We start from the raw sequence: 20,876 nt of genomic DNA on the forward strand, positions 1-20,876 counted from the left end.
CTGAGCCCATGTGGTAAGATCCTTTACACAATGATGTCTGTTTTTAATGCAGTACCGCCTGAGGGATCGAAGGTCACGGCATTCAGTGTTGGTTTTCGGCCTTGTTGCTTATGTGTAGAAAGTTCTCCAGATTCTCTGAATTGTCTGATTATATTATGGACTGTAGATGATGGAATCCCTAAATTCCTTGCAACAGAACATTGAGAAACATTGTTCTTAAACTGTTGGACTTTAACTGTTGTTCACAAAGTGGTGATCCTCGCCCCATCTTTGCTTGTGAACAGCTGAGCCTTTTGGGGATGCTCCTTTTATACCCAATTATGACACTTACCTGTTTCCAATGAACTTGTTCACCTGTGGAATGTTCCAAACAGGTTTTCTTTGAGCATTCATCAACTTTCCCAGTCTTTTGTTACCACTGTCCCAGCTTTTTTTTTAAATGTGTTGCAGGCATCCATTTCAAAATGAGAAAATATTTGCACAAAAACAAAATGTCTGTCAGTTTGAACATTTATATTTTGTCATTGTGGTGTATTCAATTGAATATAAGTCGAAGAGGATTTGCAAATCATTGTATTTTGTTTTTATTTACATTTCACACAATGTCCCAAATTCATTGGAATTGGGGTTGTACATCCTTTAAGTAGTGTGTATAATACATTCTTCAGTCTAATAATTTGTATTTTATAATGGGTTTCATTTTCTTTAAATCATCTGATGTGAACTTGCTACCTGCAAATTTTCCAGGGAGAATGAACAAAGTAAGAATTTCATTGTGTGGCATAACTGCCTGTTTTTACTGTGCACATGACAATAGGGATGGGTATTGATAAGATTTTATCTATCTATGCCATTATCGATTCTGCTTATCGATCCGATGCCTTATCGATTCCTTTATCAATACCTCCTGTGAATTTTCTGTGTACTAAAAAAAGGCTTTACAGGTTTTCTATGTCAACATTTTCAGTCTTAAAGTAAATAAATATGAAATTGGTCACTGGATCCTTGATCTCTGGACATATATAGAAATAAACAAAATCTGTAGTTTTTATCAAAAGCATTTCCTTTGAGACATCAATGGCACAAATCTAACTCCATACCTCTGAGCTGAGCCAAGCCGGCTGCGCTGCACGTCAGCATCAATTTAATTCATAAAGATCGCAGTACGTCTCATTTTAGGAGGAAAAAGTTTTGGTCGTTTGTAGTTGATTGTTTGTATTGCAACGTTTGGAAAGAGGTGTCATTTGATTTAAAACGGTGATCCACTTTGAAACTTACTAATTCCAGCCAGACTCCAACTTGACTCGGCAGAAAGCGGTGCAGCGTTTGGAGCTGGTTAAACAGAACGGAGGACGATTCTCGTTTCTTGCCTGCGACAAGGGAAGAGTCCCAGTTCGTGACTTTAATCAGCACAAAAGTGACTCATGATTGACATTTTTAAATGGCTTTGAGAGGACTTAAGAAGAGGAGTTGCCACTTCTGAAAAGTAGTGAAGCAGAGAATCAACAAAGCAGAGGGTTGGATCACTGCTTCATTGGTTCAAGTTTCAAAGCAGAGACATTACAGAAGTGGTTGATTACAGACCCACTGCAGGGTCTACAATCAATGTGGAGAAATGATCATTTCCCCGACAAACACCCTCAAAAACAATGGCTGCTCTGAAGGACCGATAAGGGAATTGTTAAGCAAAAAGATTATCAGTCTCAGTAGATCAAATCATTTCAAAAAGAAGGTGTCGCCGACCGAGCGGTCCCCCAAAAAATTGGTCCCCCAAAAAATCAGTCCCCCCTGATGACGTCCGTTTACACATTTTCTCAGCTCTATCAGTCCAGATAGAGCTGAGAGAGCTGCGTCAGTCAGTCAGAGCTGCGTGTCGTCAGAGCGAGCTGCAAAAAGTTTGTACCTGAGTTTTCAGAGGTGGTGTTTGTAGTTGCCATTTGCCACGCCGGTGTTTGCCAACCCGGACAGTGGGAATACCACCTCAACCGGCAACTTAGCCCCGTGACTGGACAGCAACAACATCCGAGGCCCGCCCAACGTGGTGAATTCACTGAGGCTGCGCGCTGCGTCATTGAAGCCGTGCGTCACGAGTGCCGCTTCCCTGAGGCCTCGTGCAGCCACCGCGGATCCATCAGCGTGGAAACACTGAGGCCGCGCGGCACCAGTGCAGCGCAGATCCATCCCGGTGACAAACAACGCAGGCTGTTAACATCGGCGATCGTCAAGCAGCCCATAAGCCGACCATGGGGCCTAAGAAGGTTCTGACAGCGGAGGAAGGTGACGATATTAAAAAATCTCTGGACTTTCTATCAGAGGAGATTTGTTGTGAAACAGCAACAGAAATCAATCATGGATCTGGTGGAGGAGGTGAAGGCATTACGGCTCCAGAACGCCGAGAAAGACCGGCGTCTGGTGCAGCTGGAAAATAGAGTGGCTGAATTGGAGCAGTACACCAGAATCAACGACGTCATCATCACAGGTCTTCACATCAAACCACGGTCCTACGCACAGGCGGTAACAGATGAGCGCAGAGGGGAGCCCAGTGAACAGGAGGTCAGCTCCGTGGAAAAACAGGTTGCTGATTTCCTCCTATTAAAAGGTATAGAAATGGATTTAAATAACATTGAAGCGTGCCACCCTCTGCCCCGGAGAAATGACGGTGATAAACGAACCGTCATCATGAGATTCATCAACAGAAAACACAAAACAGCACTGTTAAAACAAGGAAGAAAACTGAAAGGGACAAACGTATTCATCAATGAACATCTCACCAAACGGAACGCCGACATCGCCAGGAAAGCACGCTTCTTAAAGAAACACGGAAAAATCCAGCACACATGGACTTCAAACTGTAAAATATTCATCAAACTGAACGGATCACCAGAACAAGAAAAAGTCATGGCAATAAGGAACATCGAGGAGCTGGACAAATATGAACAATAGGTATGAGGACTCAAACACATCACAGCACCATGATGCAGACTGGAGCAACCCACTCATCCACATCATCTACACCCGGAGACAAGAGAGACATAATGACTAAGGATAATGATTCGTTTATTTCTGCCCAGGAGCTCTGTCTAGATACATTTAATTATAATAACTCTGCTAACCACCCCTTCGAATCTGAAAATGATCCTGATACCTTTTTCAGAAGAACAATTCAAAAATTATAAAATCAATGATGAAGATTTTTCAATTATACATTTCAACAGCAGAAGTCTTTCTCGTAATCTGTCCACTATTAATGATTGTTTGAAAACATCCAAAAAAAGTTTTTCAGTTATTGCAATTTCAGAAACATGGTTAAATGAGGATAATAAAGATCTGGTATATCTTGATGGTTATGAATTGTTCCTGGTTAATAGGCAGACGAGAATGGGCGGAGGCGTTGCATTGTTTGTAAGGTCAGATTATAACTGTAAACTCATTAACAACATGTCATTTACAGTGGACAACATCATGGAATTTGTTACCATAGAAATTACATCTATAAACTCCAAAAACATAGTTGTTAGTTGTATTTACAGAGCTCCTGGGACAAATATTGACACCTTTGAAGACATTATCTTAGGAATGTACAACAAAATCAACAGAAATAAGCATTTATTTGTCTGTGGAGATTTCAATACAGATTTTTTTAAACCCTAACAATCATCCACAAATTACCTCATTTATAAACACCTTGTACTGTTTAGGACTGTTTCCAACCATCATTCATCCTAGCAGAATAACTATGGATACAACAACTCTCATTGACAATATTTTAACTAACACTATATCCGGTAATCTTAGTGGGGGACTACTGGTCAGTGATATCAGTGATCACTTGCCAGTTTTCTCAGTCTTTGCATTGGAGGGTTGTTGTAAGTATCGAAGCAATATCAAATTCATGAGTAGAAAAGTAACACCTGAAACAATTGATAATTTAAGGGAGGATTTATCAAGTCAGAATTGGTCGGATGTTTTTGTTGATGATGTTGACAGGTCATATGCTGCTTTCATTTCCATTGTTTCCAGTTTGTATAATAAACACTGTCCATTTGTTGACAAAATATATAGAAATCAATATAGCAACAAACCATGGATAACTAAGGGGCTTCAGAGGGCATGTAAAAAGAAAAACGTACTATATAAACAATTCATAAAACTACGAACTAAGGAAGCTGAAAGTAAGTATAAAACATATAAGAATAAGTTAATCAATATCATGAGACTCAGTAAAAAAAGATATTATGAGTTACTTGTCAAAAATAGAAATAACATCAAAAACACATGGAACATATTAAATGAAATAGTAAAAAAGAATAGAGTAACTAGAGATTATCCTTCATTTTTTTCAGCGTAACAACTACATCACGATTGATAACGACGAGTCTATTGCTGAACACTTTAATGAATACTTCGTTAATGTGGGTAAAAATCTTGCCAGTAAAATTGACTCATCAACTAATAACTTCTGGGTAAATAATTCAACGTTTAACAAATCTGTTTCAATGTTCATTGGTGGTACTCATGAAAGGGAAATACTTGATCTGGTTCATGGTTCAAAAAGTAAGAAATCCACTGAGTTTAATAATTTGGATATGGCTTTATTAAAAAAAGTTGATTGTATAGTAAAACTGTTCAATTATATTTGCAATATGTCACTAAGTACTGGTAAATTTTCTTCTCAGATGAAAATAGCCAAAGTAATTCCTCTGTTTAAAACTGGTGACAAACACACATTTTCTAATTATAGACCTATATCACTCCTGCCACAATTTTCCAAAATTTTGGAAAAAATATTTGCTAAAAGATTAAATGATTATTTACTGAAGCATAACATCATTTGTGAAGAACAATATGGATTCAGAAGGTCTCGAACTACATCACATGCTTTGATGGACTTTGTGGAAAGTATAGCAACTGCAATTGACAATAAATACACAATAGGTGTTTTTTTTTTTTTTTGATTTACAGAAAGCGTTTGACACAATTAACCATGGAATGCTATTAACTAAACTGCAGAAATATGGAATCAGAGGTCTGGCATACGAATGGATAGCTAGTTATTTACAAGGCAGATTTCAGTATGTTCAATTCAATAATACAAATTCTGAACTCAGGGAAGTCACATGTGGGGTGCCGCAGGGCTCAGTGCTGGGTCCTTTGTTGTTTATAATCTATATAAATGATATAAGTTGGGTGTCGAGTTCACTGAGATGTGTCCTTTTTGCAGATGATACAACTGTGTTCTGTAGCGGTGAAAATCTTGAACAGCTTCTGGACATAGTGGAGAAAGAACTGGAAAAATTTAAGGTTTGGTTTGACGCTAATAAGTTGTCACTCAACCTTGGGAAAACTAAATGTATTATATTTGCAAATAAACAGGCACCCAAATGTAAAAATTTAACTATAAACAATAAGGAAATTGAGTTAGTAACAGAGAATAAATTTTTAGGTGTTATAATTGATAATAAACTTAGCTGGAAACCACATATAAATTATGTGAAATCAAAATTGTCAAAAACTATAGCCATTTTGTATAAAGCCAAAGACCTACTGCCGCAAGAAGGGTTACTTATTTTATATCATTCTCTGATGGTACCATATATGACACATTGTGTTGAGTCATGGGGAAACACTTACAAATCAAATACCAATCTAATATTCCTTTTGCAAAAAACGAGCCATACGAATCATCTGCAATAAACATTATCGTGAACCAACTCATTCTCTATTTGTGTCTTTAAATTTATTAAAATTCATAGATTTGGTCGATTACATTACAATTCAAACTTTGTTTCAAACGAAAAACCAAGCCTTACCAAGACATGTCCAGAGTCTGTTCCGATTGAGGGAATCCAGATATAGTTTAAGAGGTTGTGCAATTTTTATGAAACCGCCAGTAAGAACAAATGTAAAGGGTTTTTGTGTGTCTGTGGTTGGGGTGAGGAAATGGAACAAATGTTCAACAGAGGTTATAATGAGTGGTACCTTAGTAAGATTTAAGAAACTACTCAAAAAGAACATCATGTCTAAGTATCATAAAGAAGCAAATATAATTTGATTTATAGGGAATGTTCAATTTATAAGTGGGACTTATTGTATATTTGAATGTGTGGGTATATATATGCGTATGTAGATATATAGATATGGGTAGGTATATATGTATATAAGTGACTGTGTATATGTATGTATATATATGTATATATTTATGTTTGTAAAGTATATACGTATGTATATAGGTATATATGGCACAGCCCAAGCAGAGGGTCACCCCCAAGAGCCTGGTCTGCTTGAGGTTTCTTCCTTATAGGGAGTTTTTCCTCACCACAGTTGCCTAGTGCTTGCTCTGGGGGTTGGTAAGGTTTGTCCTTACTGGCGTAAAGTGCCTTGATTCGACTTTCTTGTGATCTGGTACTATATAAATATAATTATAAGTGAATAGTATATTGATGTGTATGTCTGTGTGTCGACATGTAGTAGTGAATTTGTTCTTATGTAAATATGACTGATTAGAATTGTTGGACTTGTACTAGCAGGGGTGGGCGCTAATAAGCTTTGCTTCAGCCCACACCCTTTCGGACTTACTATTTTTGCCTGTGTTTGTGGAATTGTTAATTTTTTTCTATTTGAATATTTTGTGTGCCGAATAAAAAACTTTGTCACTTGTCACTTGACGTGGCTCATGGATTAACACCTCATTTCTGCTTCAAACTGCACTCCAGTCATCATCTATCTCAGCGACAGATATCTGAAGCTTTTGTACAACAATCATTTCCACATAAATTCAGCATTATTTCATCATAAAAGGTGGCGATCAGAGCGCTGCTGCTAAACCAGCTGTTAGCTGATGCGTTGACTGCTCGTCTGTCATTTCAAAGCGTCACGGAGTTTCGTCGCGTTTCTGCTTAAAATGGCCTCGTTTCTGCTTAAAACTGACTTTAGAATGATTTAAGAGGTTTTACCTTTATCATCTCATGGTTAATAATCCCATTAATCCATTTGATTGCTTTGGGTGAAGAGACTCCGCGTCAGATGTGCTGTTGTGGTCCGAAATGACGCATGCACAGATGCAAAAGATGGACCGATTTTTAGGGGTGGGCCGTTCGGTCTGCGACACCCATCCCTACATAATAAAAAAACTCTTAACTCTTCTGTGAAATTATCTGAAAAAGAATTCAAAAACCAAAAAAACAAAACAAAACCCTGACAAAACAAAACACTTTGATTCAAGTGCATGAACTAAATTCATACTCGTGACATTTGATCACATCTACATTAGCTTATAAAAAGCCACTTCTAACAGGACTTTAACCTTGAAAATTTTTTCCAAGGTAAAATTTTGTGGAATTGGAAACTAGTGTTGGAGGTTTGCATTTGTTGAGTGCGGTGCTCTAGTTTGTGTTAATGTCATAAGAAAAAAAACAAAACATAAAAGCTCGTGTGTGTTTGTGTGTGTGTGTTTTGTAGGCACAGTGTATACAAAATTCAAGGGATGATGCAGTGCAATACGATGTTCAAATCAATTCCAAAAGCATTTGGGTAGATATGAGTGCTTGTCTTGTGATTCTGTAGCATAAAGCTGATGAGAGTCAACAGCTACCCCTGGGCGGGATGCCAGTGCAACGGAAGAATGCGTAAATGGAATACTTGTACATTAAATGAACAAAGGAAATGGTGTGACATTGCCATCATCTTGCAGTGGCTGTACAGTGATGTAGCTCATTAAAATAATACTATACTACTATAATAATACTATATATACTGTTCCATTTTTGTTCAGAAAATCAGTACTGTAAGGAAGAAGTGCCTCATACCTGTTCTCTCATTACAGTAGCTGGAATTACATGAGCTATTTCTGTGCTTTTGTTATCTGAGCACAGCTGTGAAGTGTACAGTTTCCTGGTTTTCATGTTATATTAATTTGTTAGCATGTCCCACTGTAAGTGCAGGGGGTTGGAAGCTGCTTTGCATTAAAAAAAAAGGTGAAAACGTTAAATGGTCAGTACATATTTTTGTTTATTTAGAATTTAAGTTATTCTGCTTTTATGACTGTGAGAGGAAGAGGGTATATGTTTTAAGTTGGGTGACCAACTAGCCAAAAGTTTTGTTTGTTTTTTTTCCTTTTCTTTGTTTTAGGCTGCAGTATACACATACAGTGCAGACACAATGAAAACTTGAGCTACATTACAAAAGTGCACGCTAACACACTTGAACAGCTAAGGCCTGGTTCACACGGCAGTATAATTAGGCCGACATCGGACCCGATCTTCCCCTTCTAACAATCTTAAGGACGCCCTAGCAATCGTAATGACGCTAAAGATAATCTTATCAAATATTCCTGCTGTATGTGATGTGTTAAGAGCGCTCTGATCTGCTCGGAAGGACGTCAGGAGCGCTCTGATCGCAAATTGTGGATATTCAACATGTTGGATTTTTTTTGGCTCGATATCGCAGCGTGTGTGGTGTCCTCCGACCACAAACAAACACACAGCCTGCTGAATGTGACGTGTAGCCAATCAAAAAGCGAGGTGACGGACGTACGGAGTGGAAAGGAAAATCAAAACAGCCCTTCTGACTTACCAGAAAGTCTGGTGGTCGCGCTGTCTCTACTCCTTTAAAGAACACCTTTTTCTTTTTGTATCATTTTTTCCCCCCTCTGTTTTAAATAGTCCACAAAGTATCTCCATTTGTTTACTCTGAATTCACTTTTAATCTTGAGAGATTTTGCGAGATTTCCTGTCTGAGCTAGGAATGTTCGTGTGTGAAATCTGTTCGTGTGTGGTGTTGTTATCCTTACCATGTGGCTGAACACCACACACTGTACGACCAAAACCGTTAGATCTATGATTTTTTTTATCTTCACGTGTGTGGTCTCTCAGGTTTTGGAAACCTAAAGATAATTTTAAATTCCTGTCGTGTGAACCAGGCTTAAGTTTGTAATGCTGTTAGTTTAACAGTGTGACATGCAGGATGTTTAAACTGATCCATGTTCTCCACCCACAGCCCAGCGTTTTGATTGTCAGCTATATTGAGTCTGCAAAGGCGGCTGCCCAGTTTGGCTTCTACCAGAAAGCAGAATGGAAACCAGACAATTCCATGATAGCAGTGGCTGTAAGTGGACATCCTTCAACTCACGTTGTGTTTATGTTATTACATTTGTTGAAGTGGATTAATCAGTCAAATCCTGTTTTCACAAATGCTGTATTTGTAAAGACAATGTTGTCTAGTTTTCATTATAATGTTGCAAAGATTAGGACATTTAATAGGGGTGTTATGGATCATAAAACCCAACTCAGCCACATGGGGTGTGCAGCCAGTACATTCTGAGTGCCGGTCCCAAGCCCGGATAAATGAGGAGGGTTGCGTCAGGATGGGCATCCGGCGTAAAACAAGCCAACCCAACTATGCAGACTCAGAATCGAATTCCCATACTGGATCGGTCGCGTCCCGGGTTAACAACGTCCACCACCGGTGCTATTGTCCAACAGGGTGCCGGTGGAAATTGGGCTACTGCTGGGCGAAGACGACGACGATGAAGAAGAGGAGGAAAACGTTGCCACGAACAGCGGGAGAAGAAGAAAACTAGAAGGGTGGAAATGAGAGTGGGGACTTTGAATGTTGGTAGTATGACTGGTACCAGCTATGTTGTATGGTTTAGAGACAGTGGCACTAACAAAAAGACAGGAGGCAGAGCTGGAGGTGGCAGAGCTGAAGATGTTGAGATTCTCTTTGGGAGTGACAAGAATGGACAAGATTAGGAATGAACATATCAGAGGGACAGCTCAGGTGGGACGGTTTGGAGACAAAGTTAGAGAGGTGAGATTGAGATGGTTTGGACATGTGCAGAGGAGGGACCCAGGGTATATAGGGAGAAGGATGCTGAGGATGGAGCCACCAGGCAGGAGGAGAAGAGGGAGACCAAAGAGGAGGTTCATGGATGTGCTGAGAGAGGACATGCAGGTGGTTGGTGTGACAGAGGAAGATACAGAGAACAGGGTGAGATGGAAACGATTGATCTGCTGTGGCGACCCCTAACGGGAACAGCCGAAAGACAAAGTAGTAGTTATGGATCATAAAACCCACAGTTTGGATCAGAAAGGGTTTCTTAGGCTGTGGATCGAATCGTTCTCAGATCAGCCAAAAAAAGAAAGAGGGAAAAAAAAAAGAAAGCGGAATACGACTTTGCATTCCTTTTTTTAAAGAGCTTAATGAGCAATGAAAACGAGGAACACTTGCCTGTGGTCCTGAATGAAAAATGAAAACAAAGTGGCCAGTGTTTTATATAATATTTTAAAATAAAATGCTTAATTGTTGTATTCAAGCAGGCTGCGGTCATGCCTGCACGACGTGTACATGCAGCTTCTTTAACTTCCACTGAGACTGTGATTTTACAGCAGCTGCTTCGAAATTTATTTATCACTTTCAAAACAAGTTACAATGACACATAATCACATTGTTGTAATCTTTGCAATTAATCCACGGTTCACGTGCATGCTGAACCGACGGTCAGCGATGATGTGTTTGGCCGCTAACAATTAGTGAACGATTCCCATTTCGTTTTTTGGACGTTACAGCTGTTAAATCTGAACCTTTAAAACTAATTTGTCTGTTTTCCAGGAACTTTTTGAAAATATTTGGTTTGGCATAGACTAGAAACTATTATACTGTTACTGATTATATGATGTGCCACAGTTACTTTATTTTGACATTCAAACTGCATTCCATTTGCTTTCATGCACAGAAGAGGCTTTGGTTATTAACCATGAGCAGTGAGATTTTATCAGTATTCTTCTTGCCTAAAAAGCACAGCCATAGCTTTTTTTGTATTGCTGAGGTACATAACAACAGAATGAACTTAGCAAACGCTACAAAGGGGAAAACCAAAGTACAGCTGTGCTCCCATAAACCTTAGTTTGTTCTTTTTTTAACTGTAATTCCAAGCCCCACATATGTGGTTAGATTTCCCATGGCAGTCTTAACACAGTTCTTGTGCACTACTCATGTGTGTAGCTGTGTGAGATTAGTGGGTTTATTGGGTGCTACAAGTACCTGTAAAGCTATATGTGAGAAAGGAAAATAATTCATTTGTTTGTGACAGAAGCATTTGAACAAATTCAGTGGAAAAAAAAATATTATTTTAAACGGTAAATGGGCTGCAATTATATAGCACTTCTGCATCTGAATCAGAAGCTCAAAGCCCTTTACAGTGATGCTTCACATTCATCCATTCTCGCTCTCACACACACACTCGCACCGATGTCAGGATGCTGCCATGGAAGGCGCTTGGGAATTAAGGACCATCTTGAGTCCTCCTAACAACTTGAAACATTGAACTTTTAACATTGTGCTTTAGGATAATGCGTTTTGTTGTTGTTGTTGTTATAAGTGCACTTCTGTCTGGCACAATAACTGGCAGTTAGAATTTGGTATTTGTTGGGTGGCTGAATCAATAAAGGGTCAGATTCTGATAGTTGAATGCTTGAAGTTTACTTGTTTATCTGCATTATGATCAAGCTTTGTCCTCTGCTGACAGCTGTACAAAGACTGTGACTCAGCCAACTCAGAGGAAAAACAGTGGAAGTCTACATAAGGATAAATGGACAAATTCACCTTTGCCCTTAAATGCTGACCTGATTTTTAAGTACAGTTCAGGATTGTTGGGGATCTACGGTGCATCCAGAAAGTATTCACAGCGCTTCACTTTTTCCACATTTTATGTTGCAGCCTTACTACAGAATGGTTAAAAAAACTACAAAATACTACACACAATACCCCATAATGACGATGTGATATATAATAATAATAATAATATTGAGAAGCCTGATTTACTTTTTGTATTTGAAATGGCACAAAAAAAATTAAATCTGTGAAATTCCAAGTGGCTTGAATACTTTTGCAACCCACTGTGTGTGTGTGTGTGTGTGTGTGTATATGTATATGTATATGTATCAATCAATCAATCAATTTTTTTTTATATAGCACCAAATCACAACAAACAGTTGCCCCAAGGCGCCTTATACTGCAAGGCAAGGCCATACAATAATTATGTAAAACCCCAACGGTCAAAACACCCCCTGTGAGCAAGCACTTGGCTACAGTGGGAAGGAAAAACTCCCTTTTAACAGGAAGAAACCTCCAGCAGAACCAGGCTCAGGGAGGGGCAGTCTTCTGCTGGGACTGGTTGGGGCTGAGGGAGAGAACCAGGAAAAAGACATGCTGTGGAGGGGAGCAGAGATCGATCACTAATGATTAAATGCAGAGTGGTGCATACAGAGCAAAAGAAAAAGAAACAGTGCATCATGGGAACCCTCCAGCAGTCTACGTCTATAGCAGCATAACTAAGGGATGGTTCAGGGTCACCTGATCCAGCCCTAACTATAAGCTTTAGCAAAAAGGAAAGTTTTAAGCCTAATCTTAAAAGTAGAGAGGGTGTCTGTCTCCCTGATCTGAATTGGGAGCTGGTTCCACAGGAGAGGAGCCTGAAAGCTGAAGGCTCTGCCTCCCATTCTACTCTTACAAACCCTAGGAACTACAAGTAAGCCTGCAGTCTGAGAGCGAAGCGCTCTATTGGGGTGATATATATATATATATATATAAAGTCTAGATGGATGATCAAAAGGGAGATGTAGTCATACAAAATCAAAAACACTGTTACAAATATGTTTATTTACTCGTACATTTATCTTCTGGTGTTTATACTGTGCAGGGTGTCCATCAGCCCTCTGATGCCCTTCATTTCCTTTTGTAATCCTTTGTGTTCTCGATATTGTACAGCCTCGGAATGCAGTGTGAAATCATTTCTGCATGAAATTATATTCAAGCATCTTCATAGTAACATCATTCAACTCCGCACATGGGAAATGCTTTTTTAGGGTGTTTTTTTTTTTTTTTTTTTTTTTTTTTCCTTTTTTAATGCTCAAGCTGCTTAACTGACCCCACAGTTGAGTCTGAAATTTGAACTGTCTACCAGTAAAGCAACTGGTGTTTTATTTCCAGAATCTGACATAGTTTGTGTCCCAGTGCCATTCCTTTTCAGTTCAAAATGAATGAAATGCTTTTGAATTCAGACGTGACTTGTCCCTGCACTACATCACAAACTTCCTTCAGCAGCCTTTTACTTTGACATAACAAGCACTAATTCCTTTGCATTTTATGTTACACTGTGACACTTCAGTTGAATGGCCTTACGATGCCCCCCCCCCCCCCCCCCCGCGCTTTGAGCATCTGATGCAGATGGAAAAGCGCTATATAAATGCAGTCCATTTTACTTCAGTTGAATGGTGAAATTAAGTTCAGAGTCACAGGTTTACACACGAACCCATTGCAGTTAAGCTTAAAATGCGTATGAAGCACCTTGGGGCAGCTTGTGTATAAATTAGTTGTATTATATGAAGAAAAGCTTGTAAGGATAATTGTGCAGTAGAGGCACTAATCCAGTTGGTGCTTTTGCTCATCTGTTTGTTGGATAACAGTTTGTTTGGGGTTTTTTAACTGTATAAAAATGGAATTTAAGGAATTGACTCCAGTTTTCTGTTATTTTTAAATAGTTTCTGAGTGTTGTTAGTAATCTGCATCTAAGGTGGTTATATGAAGGCAGCATCATTGAATCGGTGTGTAACTTTGCAAAAAACAATGTCGGACTCTGTAGTTTTCTCTGGGCCCCTCCCCAATCGGACCGGGAGTGACATGTTTAGCCGCATGTTCTCCTTGAATTGCTGGCTGTCTGAGTGGTGTCCAAAAAATGAGGTGGGCTTCATAGATAATTGGCAAAGCTTCTGGGGAAAACCTGGTCTTGTTAGGAGAGACGGCATCCATCCCACTTTGGATGGAGCAGCTCTCATTTCTAGAAATCTGGCCAATTTTCTTAAATCCTCCAAACTGTAACTATCCAGGGTTGGGACCAGGAAGCAGAGTTGTAGTCTTACACACCTTTCTGCAGCTTCTCTCCCCCTGCCATCCCCTCATTACCCCATCCCCGTAGGGACGGTGCCTGCTCCCAGACCACCAATAACCAGCAAAAATCTATTTAAGCATAAAAGTTCAAAAAGAAAAAATAATATAGCACCTTCAACTGCACCACAGACTAAAACAGTTAAATGTGGTCTATTAAACATTAGGTCTCTCTCTTCTAAGTCCCTGTTAGTAAATGATATAATAATTGATCAACATATTGATTTTTTCTGCCTTACAGAAACCTGGTTACAGCAGGATGAATGTTAGTTTAAATGAGTCAACACCCCAGAGTCACACTAACTGCCAGAACGCTCATAGCACTGGCCGAGGCGGAGGATTAGCAGCAATCTTCCATTCCAGCTTATTAATTAATCAAAAACCCAGACAGAGCTTTAATTCATTTGAAAGCTTGACTCTTAGTCTTGTCCATCCAAATTGGAAGTCCCAAAAACCAGTTTTATTTGTTGTTATCTATCGTCCTCCTGGTCGTTACTGTGAGTTTCTCTGTGAATTTTCAGAACTTTTGTCTGGCTTAGTGCTTAGCTCAGATAAGATAATTATAGTGGGCGATTTTAACATCCACACAGATGCTGAGAATGACAGCCTCAGCACTGCATTTAATCTATTATTAGACTCAATTGACTTTGCTCAAAATGTAAATGAGTCCACCCACCACTTTAATCATATCTTAGATCTTGCTCTGACTTATGGTATGGAAATTGAAGACTTAACAGTATTCCCTGAAAACTCCCTTCTGTCTGATCATTTCTTAATAACATTTACATTTACTCTGATGGACTACCCAGCAGTGGGGAATAAGTTTCATTACACTAGAAGTCTTTCAGAAAGCACTGTAACTAGGTTTAAGGATATGTTTCCTTCTTTATGTTCTCTAATGCCATATACCAACACAGTACAGAGTAGCTACCTAAACTCTGTAAGTGAGATAGAGTATCTCGTCAATAGTTTTACATCCTCATTGAAGACAACTTTGGATGCTGTAGCTCCTCTGAAAAAGAGAGCTTTAAATCAGAAGTGCCTGACTCCGTGGTATAACTCACAAACTCGCAGCTTAAAGCAGATAACCCGTAAGTTGGAGAGGAAATGGCGTCTCACTAATTTAGAATATCTTCACATAGCCTGGAAAAAGAGTCTGTTGCTCTATAAAAAAGCCCTCCGTAAAGCTAGGACATCTTACTACTCATCACTAATTGAAGAAAATAAGAACAACCCCAGGTTTCTTTTCAGCACTGTAGCCAGGCTGACAAAGAGTCAGAGCTCTATTGAGCTGAGTATTCCTTTAACTTTAACTAGTAATGACTTTATGACTTTCTTTGCTAATAAAATTTTAACTATTAGAGAAAAAATTACTCATAACCATCCCAAAGACGTATCGCTATCTTTGGCTGCTTTCAGTGATGCCGGTATTTGGTTAGACTCTTTCTCTCAGATTGTTCTGTCTGAGTTATTTTCATTAGTTACTTCATCCAAACCATCAACATGTCTATTGGACCCCATTCCTACCAGGCTGCTCAAGGAAGCCCTACCATTATTTAATGCTTCGATCTTAAATATGATCAATCTATCTTTATTAGTTGGCTCTGTACCACAGTCTTTTAAGGTGGCAGTAATTAAACCATTACTTAAAAAGCCATCACTTGACCCAGCTATCTTAGCTAATTATAGGCCAATCTCCAACCTTCCTTTTCTCTCAGAAATTCTTGAAAGGGTAGTTGTGAAACAGCTAACTGATCATCTGCAGAGGAATGGTCTATTTTGAAGAGTTTGTCAGGTTTTAGAATTCATCATAGTACAGAAACAGCATTAGTGAAGGTTACAAATGATCTTCTTATGGCCTCAGACAGTGGACTCATCTCTGTGCTTGTTCTGTTAGACGTCAGTGCTGCTTTTGATACTGTTGACCATAAAATTTTATTACAGAGATTAGAGCATGCCATAGGTATTAAAGGCACTGCGCTGCGGTGGTTTGAATCATATTTATCTAATAGATTACAATTTGTTCATGTAAATGGGGAATCTTCTTCACAGACTAAGGTTAATTATGGAGTTCCACAAGGTTCTGTGCTAGGACCAATTTTATTCACTTTGTACATGCTTCCCTTAGGCAGTATTATTAGACGGCATTGCTTAAATTTTCATTGTTACGCAGATGATACCCAGCTTTATCTATCCATGAAGCCAGAGGACACACACCAATTAGCTAAACTGCAGGATTGTCTTACAGACATAAGGACATGGATGACCTCTAATTTCCTGCTTTTAAACTCAGATAAAACTGAAGTTATTGTACTTGGCCCCACAAATCTTAGAAACATGGTGTCTAACCAGATCCTTACTCTGGATGGCATTACCCTGACCTCTAGTAATACTGTGAGAAATCTTGGAGTCATTTTTGATCAGGATATGTCATTCAAAGCGCATATTAAACAAATATGTAAGACTGCTTTTTTGCATTTACGCAATATCTCTAAAATTAGAAAGGTCTTGTCTCAGAGTGATGCTGAAAAACTAATTCATGCATTTATTTCCTCTAGGCTGGACTATTGTAATTCATTATCATCAGGTTGTCCTAAAAGTTCCCTGAAAAGCCTTCAGTTAATTCAAAATGCTGCAGCTAGAGTACTGACGGGGACTAGAAGGAGAGAGCATCTCACCCATATTGGCCTCTCTTCATTGGCTTCCTGTTAATTCTAGAATAGAATTTAAAATTCTTCTTCTTACTTATAAGGTTTTGAATAATCAGGTCCCTTCTTATCTTAGGGACCTCATAGTACCATATCACCCCAATAGACTCGCTCTCAGACTGCAGGCTTACTTGTAGTTCCTAGGGTTTGTAAGAGTAGAATGGGAGGCAGAGCCTTCAGCTTTCAGGCTCCTCTCCTGTGGAACCAGCTCCCAATTCGGATCAGGGAGACAGACACCCTCTCTACTTTTAAGATTAGGCTTAAAACTTTCCTTTTTGCTAAAGCTTATAGTTAGGGCTGGATCAGGTGACCCTGAACCATCCCTTAGTTATGCTGCTATAGACTTAGACTGCTGGGGGGTTCCCATAATGCACTGAGTGTTTCTTTCTCTTTTTGCTCTGTATGCACCACTCTGCATTTAATCATTAGTGACTGATCTCTGCTCCCCTCCACAGCATGTCTTTTTCATGGTTCTCTTCCTCAGCCCCAACCAGTCCCAGCAGAAGACTGCCCCTCCCTGAGCCTGGTTCTGCTGGAGGTTTCTTCCTGTTAATAGGGAGTTTTTCCTTCCCACTGTCGCCAAGTGCTTGCTCACAGGGGGTCGTTTTGACCTTTGGGGTTTTTACGTAATTATTGTATGGTCTTGCCTTACAGTATAAAGCGCCTTGGGGCAACTGTTTGTTGTGATTTGGCGCTATATAAATAAAATTGAATTGAATTGAATTGAATCTTGAGTGTTCTCACACAAGTGACATAATCAGCAAGAAGACTCAATCAGCTTCCAAAGGTTATGTGATCAACAAGGTAGAATGACTGACAGATTAGGAGACGGCAAACAAAACAAACTGCATGTAGAAAGCTGACTATGAGAATATTGTCATCTGTTGGATAAATGTTCTGTTAAATATGTGTGCTCATGTCCACTGGATTGCAAACAAGGTGAGCCTCCGATCAAGTAAAAGTGTGTAAAAAATTACATATTGTAATATAAAATTTTATGTTGTATACTATGTAATCAAGAATAGCTTATGGAAATATTTTCATGGGCAGTTCATGCCAACAGAAAAAAAATAACATTCATTGTCAATAACAGGGACATGATCTCCATTGTTTTGTAATACTCCTACATTAATTTTAGGTTTGCTGTCCGTCTGGGACTCTCCATCAGGCTCCTCCATTCACTTATTTCTGTTTTCCCTACCACTGTGAGGGAGAGTACACATGAATGAATGCTGTGAATGTGTCTGGGGAAAAAAGCAAGTTGAGTCCCACTCTCAGGCCCATCCAGCCAAACACAACAGAGAGCAGGTGCAGGAGTTAAAAATACCAAGACATACTCTTCTCTCACTTCCTGAGCTCCATTGATGCACTTTGGTTCCATTTCCTGGCTGGTGGGGAAAAATATAAATTAACTTTGATGTGGGACTTTGTGCATATGTGTTTTTGCTCTTCATTTTTTTGGTACCCATGTGTTCAAACAGTAATATGTATTTAACTGCTGTGTTATGACATTAAACATGCATAAAACCTTTGCAGTACTGTGGTGAAAAATGCTTGTGTTGTTCCTGCTCTATGTATTAAAGATGTCTTATAAATCAATTGAGGTGTTATCTGTTTCAAATAGTGGTTATTGATTTAGAAGTGTTTGTTTCTAAGTGTTACAAAATATGAGAAACAGGTTAGATTTATACAGAAATAAGATGTTTGAGTGTTTTCTGCCATGTTGGATTATTTTAATCACAGCCATCTGTTCATTACATTTCTCCTCCCCCCTTTTTAGGCAAGCTATTTAATTTTTTTTTTTAACAATGTGAATTTTGATCATATTGGCAATGTCATGTTATGAATCCCCTATTTAAAGGCTAATAAATAAAGTTATAGTGTTGCCAAAGAAAAATATTTTCTATGACTTAAATCTTTAAAAAAGCAAAGGCTGTAGACTTTGAAATTGATCAAAATTCATCAGTTTCCAGCCATGCAGTGTTGTGTTCCTCTGTGCCACTTTGATACTATGTAGTCAATTTATGGTCTGGTATTTTTTTTCATGTCATTGTCAAGTTTCTTATGGGCTACTTCCATGCAGTCACTTTTAAAATAAATTGCACAATGTGTTAATGATGGGAATATATTTATACATTTTGTCCTTGGTATGCCTGAAAGTTTCAGACAGTGTTTTGAAAACAGTTTATCTGCCAGCTGTGTGGTGTTTTGACTTGCTGCGTGTGCAGCTCTCCAAGGAGCCATTGCAAATATCTCTCACGGCCATTCATGTTATAGTTTGAGCAGACTTAGAGAAACGGCAGTGCTGAACAACAAAGATTTGACGAGGCAGTAGTCCTCACTTAACCAGCTGTTTACCAGATGTTTGGTTTGGCTGCTCAGACACCCTACAGACCTTCAGGCAAGTGTAAATACCCTCCTTAAACATGGCTAGTACTATCTTTGGTGCATGCGCACCCGTGTGTGTGTGTGTGAGAAAGCGAGAACTGCACACAAAATGGAGTTGTCTGTGTGTGAGTCAAGAAAGCGTGAAGTTGTTCAAACGGGAAATGGTTTTTAACATTAATTTTTTTTTTTTTCTGTGATTCTTGGTTTCTGTCTGAGGCCAAAATGTTCCCTTTGATTTTAGACTCTGTCAGCAGTAGTCAGAGGGTATACAGTTGTATGCAAAAGTTTGGGCACCCGTGATAATTTTCCTGATTTTCCTTGATAAATCATTGGTTGTCTGGATCAGAAATTTCAGTTAATTATATCATATAGCAGATGAACACACTGATATTTGAGAAGTGAAATTAAGTTTCTAGTATTTACAGAAAGTGTGCAATAATTATTTAAAGAAAATTAGGCTGGTGCATAAATTTGGGCACCCTTGTCATTTTATTGATTTGTATACATTTAGCACTAATTATTGGAACACAAAATTAGTTTGGTAAGCTCATTGACCCTTGACCTCCTTACACAGGTGAATCCAATCATGAAAAAGGGTATTTTAGGTGGCCATTTGCAAATGTTTTCCCTCTTTGCATCTCTTCTAATGAGTGGCAACATGCGAGCCTCTAAACAACCCTCAAATGACCTGAAAACAAAGCTTGTTCAACATCATGGTTTAGGAGAAGGATACAAAAAGCTATTTCAGAGATTTCGGCTGCCAGTTTCCACTGTGAGGAACATAGTGAGGAAATGGAAGACCGCAGGCACAGTATTAGGTGAGGCCCGAAGTGGCAGGCCAAGAAAAATCTCATAAGCTGAAGCGAAGGATGGTGAGAACAGTCATAGTCAACCCACAGACCTGCTTCAAAGACCTACAACATGAGCTTGTTGCAGATAGTGTCTCTGTGCATCATTCAACTATACAGCGCGCTTTGTACAAAGATATTCTGTATGATGCTGTAATGCAGAGGAAGACTTTTCTGCGTACACACCATAAACGGAGTCGCTTGAGGTATGCTAAAGTACATTTGGACAAGCCAGCTTCATTTTCGAATAAGGTGCTGTGGACTGATGAAACTAAAATTTAGTTATTTGGACATAAGAAGGGACGTTATACATTCCAAGAAAAACCCTTGCTACATACAGTAGTGTTCAGAATAATAATAGTGCTATGTGACTAAAAAGATTAATCCAGGTTTTCAGTATATTTCTTATTGTTACATGGGAAACAAGGTACCAGTAGATTCAGTAGATTCTCACAAATCCAGCAAGACCAAGCATTCATGATATACACACTCTCAAGGCTATGAAATTGGGCTATTAGTAAAAAAAAAAAAAGTAGAAAAGGGGGTGTTCACAATAATAGTAGTGTGGCATTCAGTCAGTGAGTTTGTCAATTTTGTGGAACAAACAGGTGTGAATCAGGTGTCCCCTATTTAAGGATGAAGCTAGCACCTGTTGAACAAGCTTTTCTCTTTGAAAGCCTGGGGAAAATGGGACGTTCAAGACATTGTTTAGAAGAACAGCGTTGTTTGATTAAAAAGTTGATTGGAGAGGGGAAAACTTACACGCAGGTGCAAAAAATCATAGGCTGTTCATCTACAATGATCTCCAATGCTTTAAAATGACCAGAAAAAAAAAAAACACGCATGGAAGAAAATTGAAAACCATCAAAATGGATAGAAGAATAACCAGAATGGCAAAGGCTCACCCACTGATCAGCTCCAGGATGATCAAAGACAGTCTGGAGTTACCTGTAAGTGCTGTGACAGTTAGAAGACGCCTGTGTGAAGCTAA

General features: G+C 39.0%; 1 protein-coding gene across 2 annotated transcripts in view; it reads left to right on the plus strand.

Annotated features, from left to right (window-relative positions):
- ric1 (RIC1 homolog, RAB6A GEF complex partner 1) overlaps positions 1-20,876 on the plus strand; it is a 107,570-nt gene that overhangs the window by 16,610 nt on the left and 70,084 nt on the right. For both annotated transcript variants that reach the window (XM_034191640.1, XM_034191641.1), the window contains exon 2: positions 8,995-9,102. In XM_034191640.1, coding sequence (XP_034047531.1) covers positions 8,995-9,102 — 108 coding nt within the window. The remainder of the gene's footprint in view (positions 1-8,994; positions 9,103-20,876) is intronic.

The sequence above is a fragment of the Thalassophryne amazonica genome, chromosome 17, assembly GCF_902500255.1.
Source record: "Thalassophryne amazonica chromosome 17, fThaAma1.1, whole genome shotgun sequence".
NCBI classification, from domain to species: domain Eukaryota; kingdom Metazoa; phylum Chordata; class Actinopteri; order Batrachoidiformes; family Batrachoididae; genus Thalassophryne; species Thalassophryne amazonica.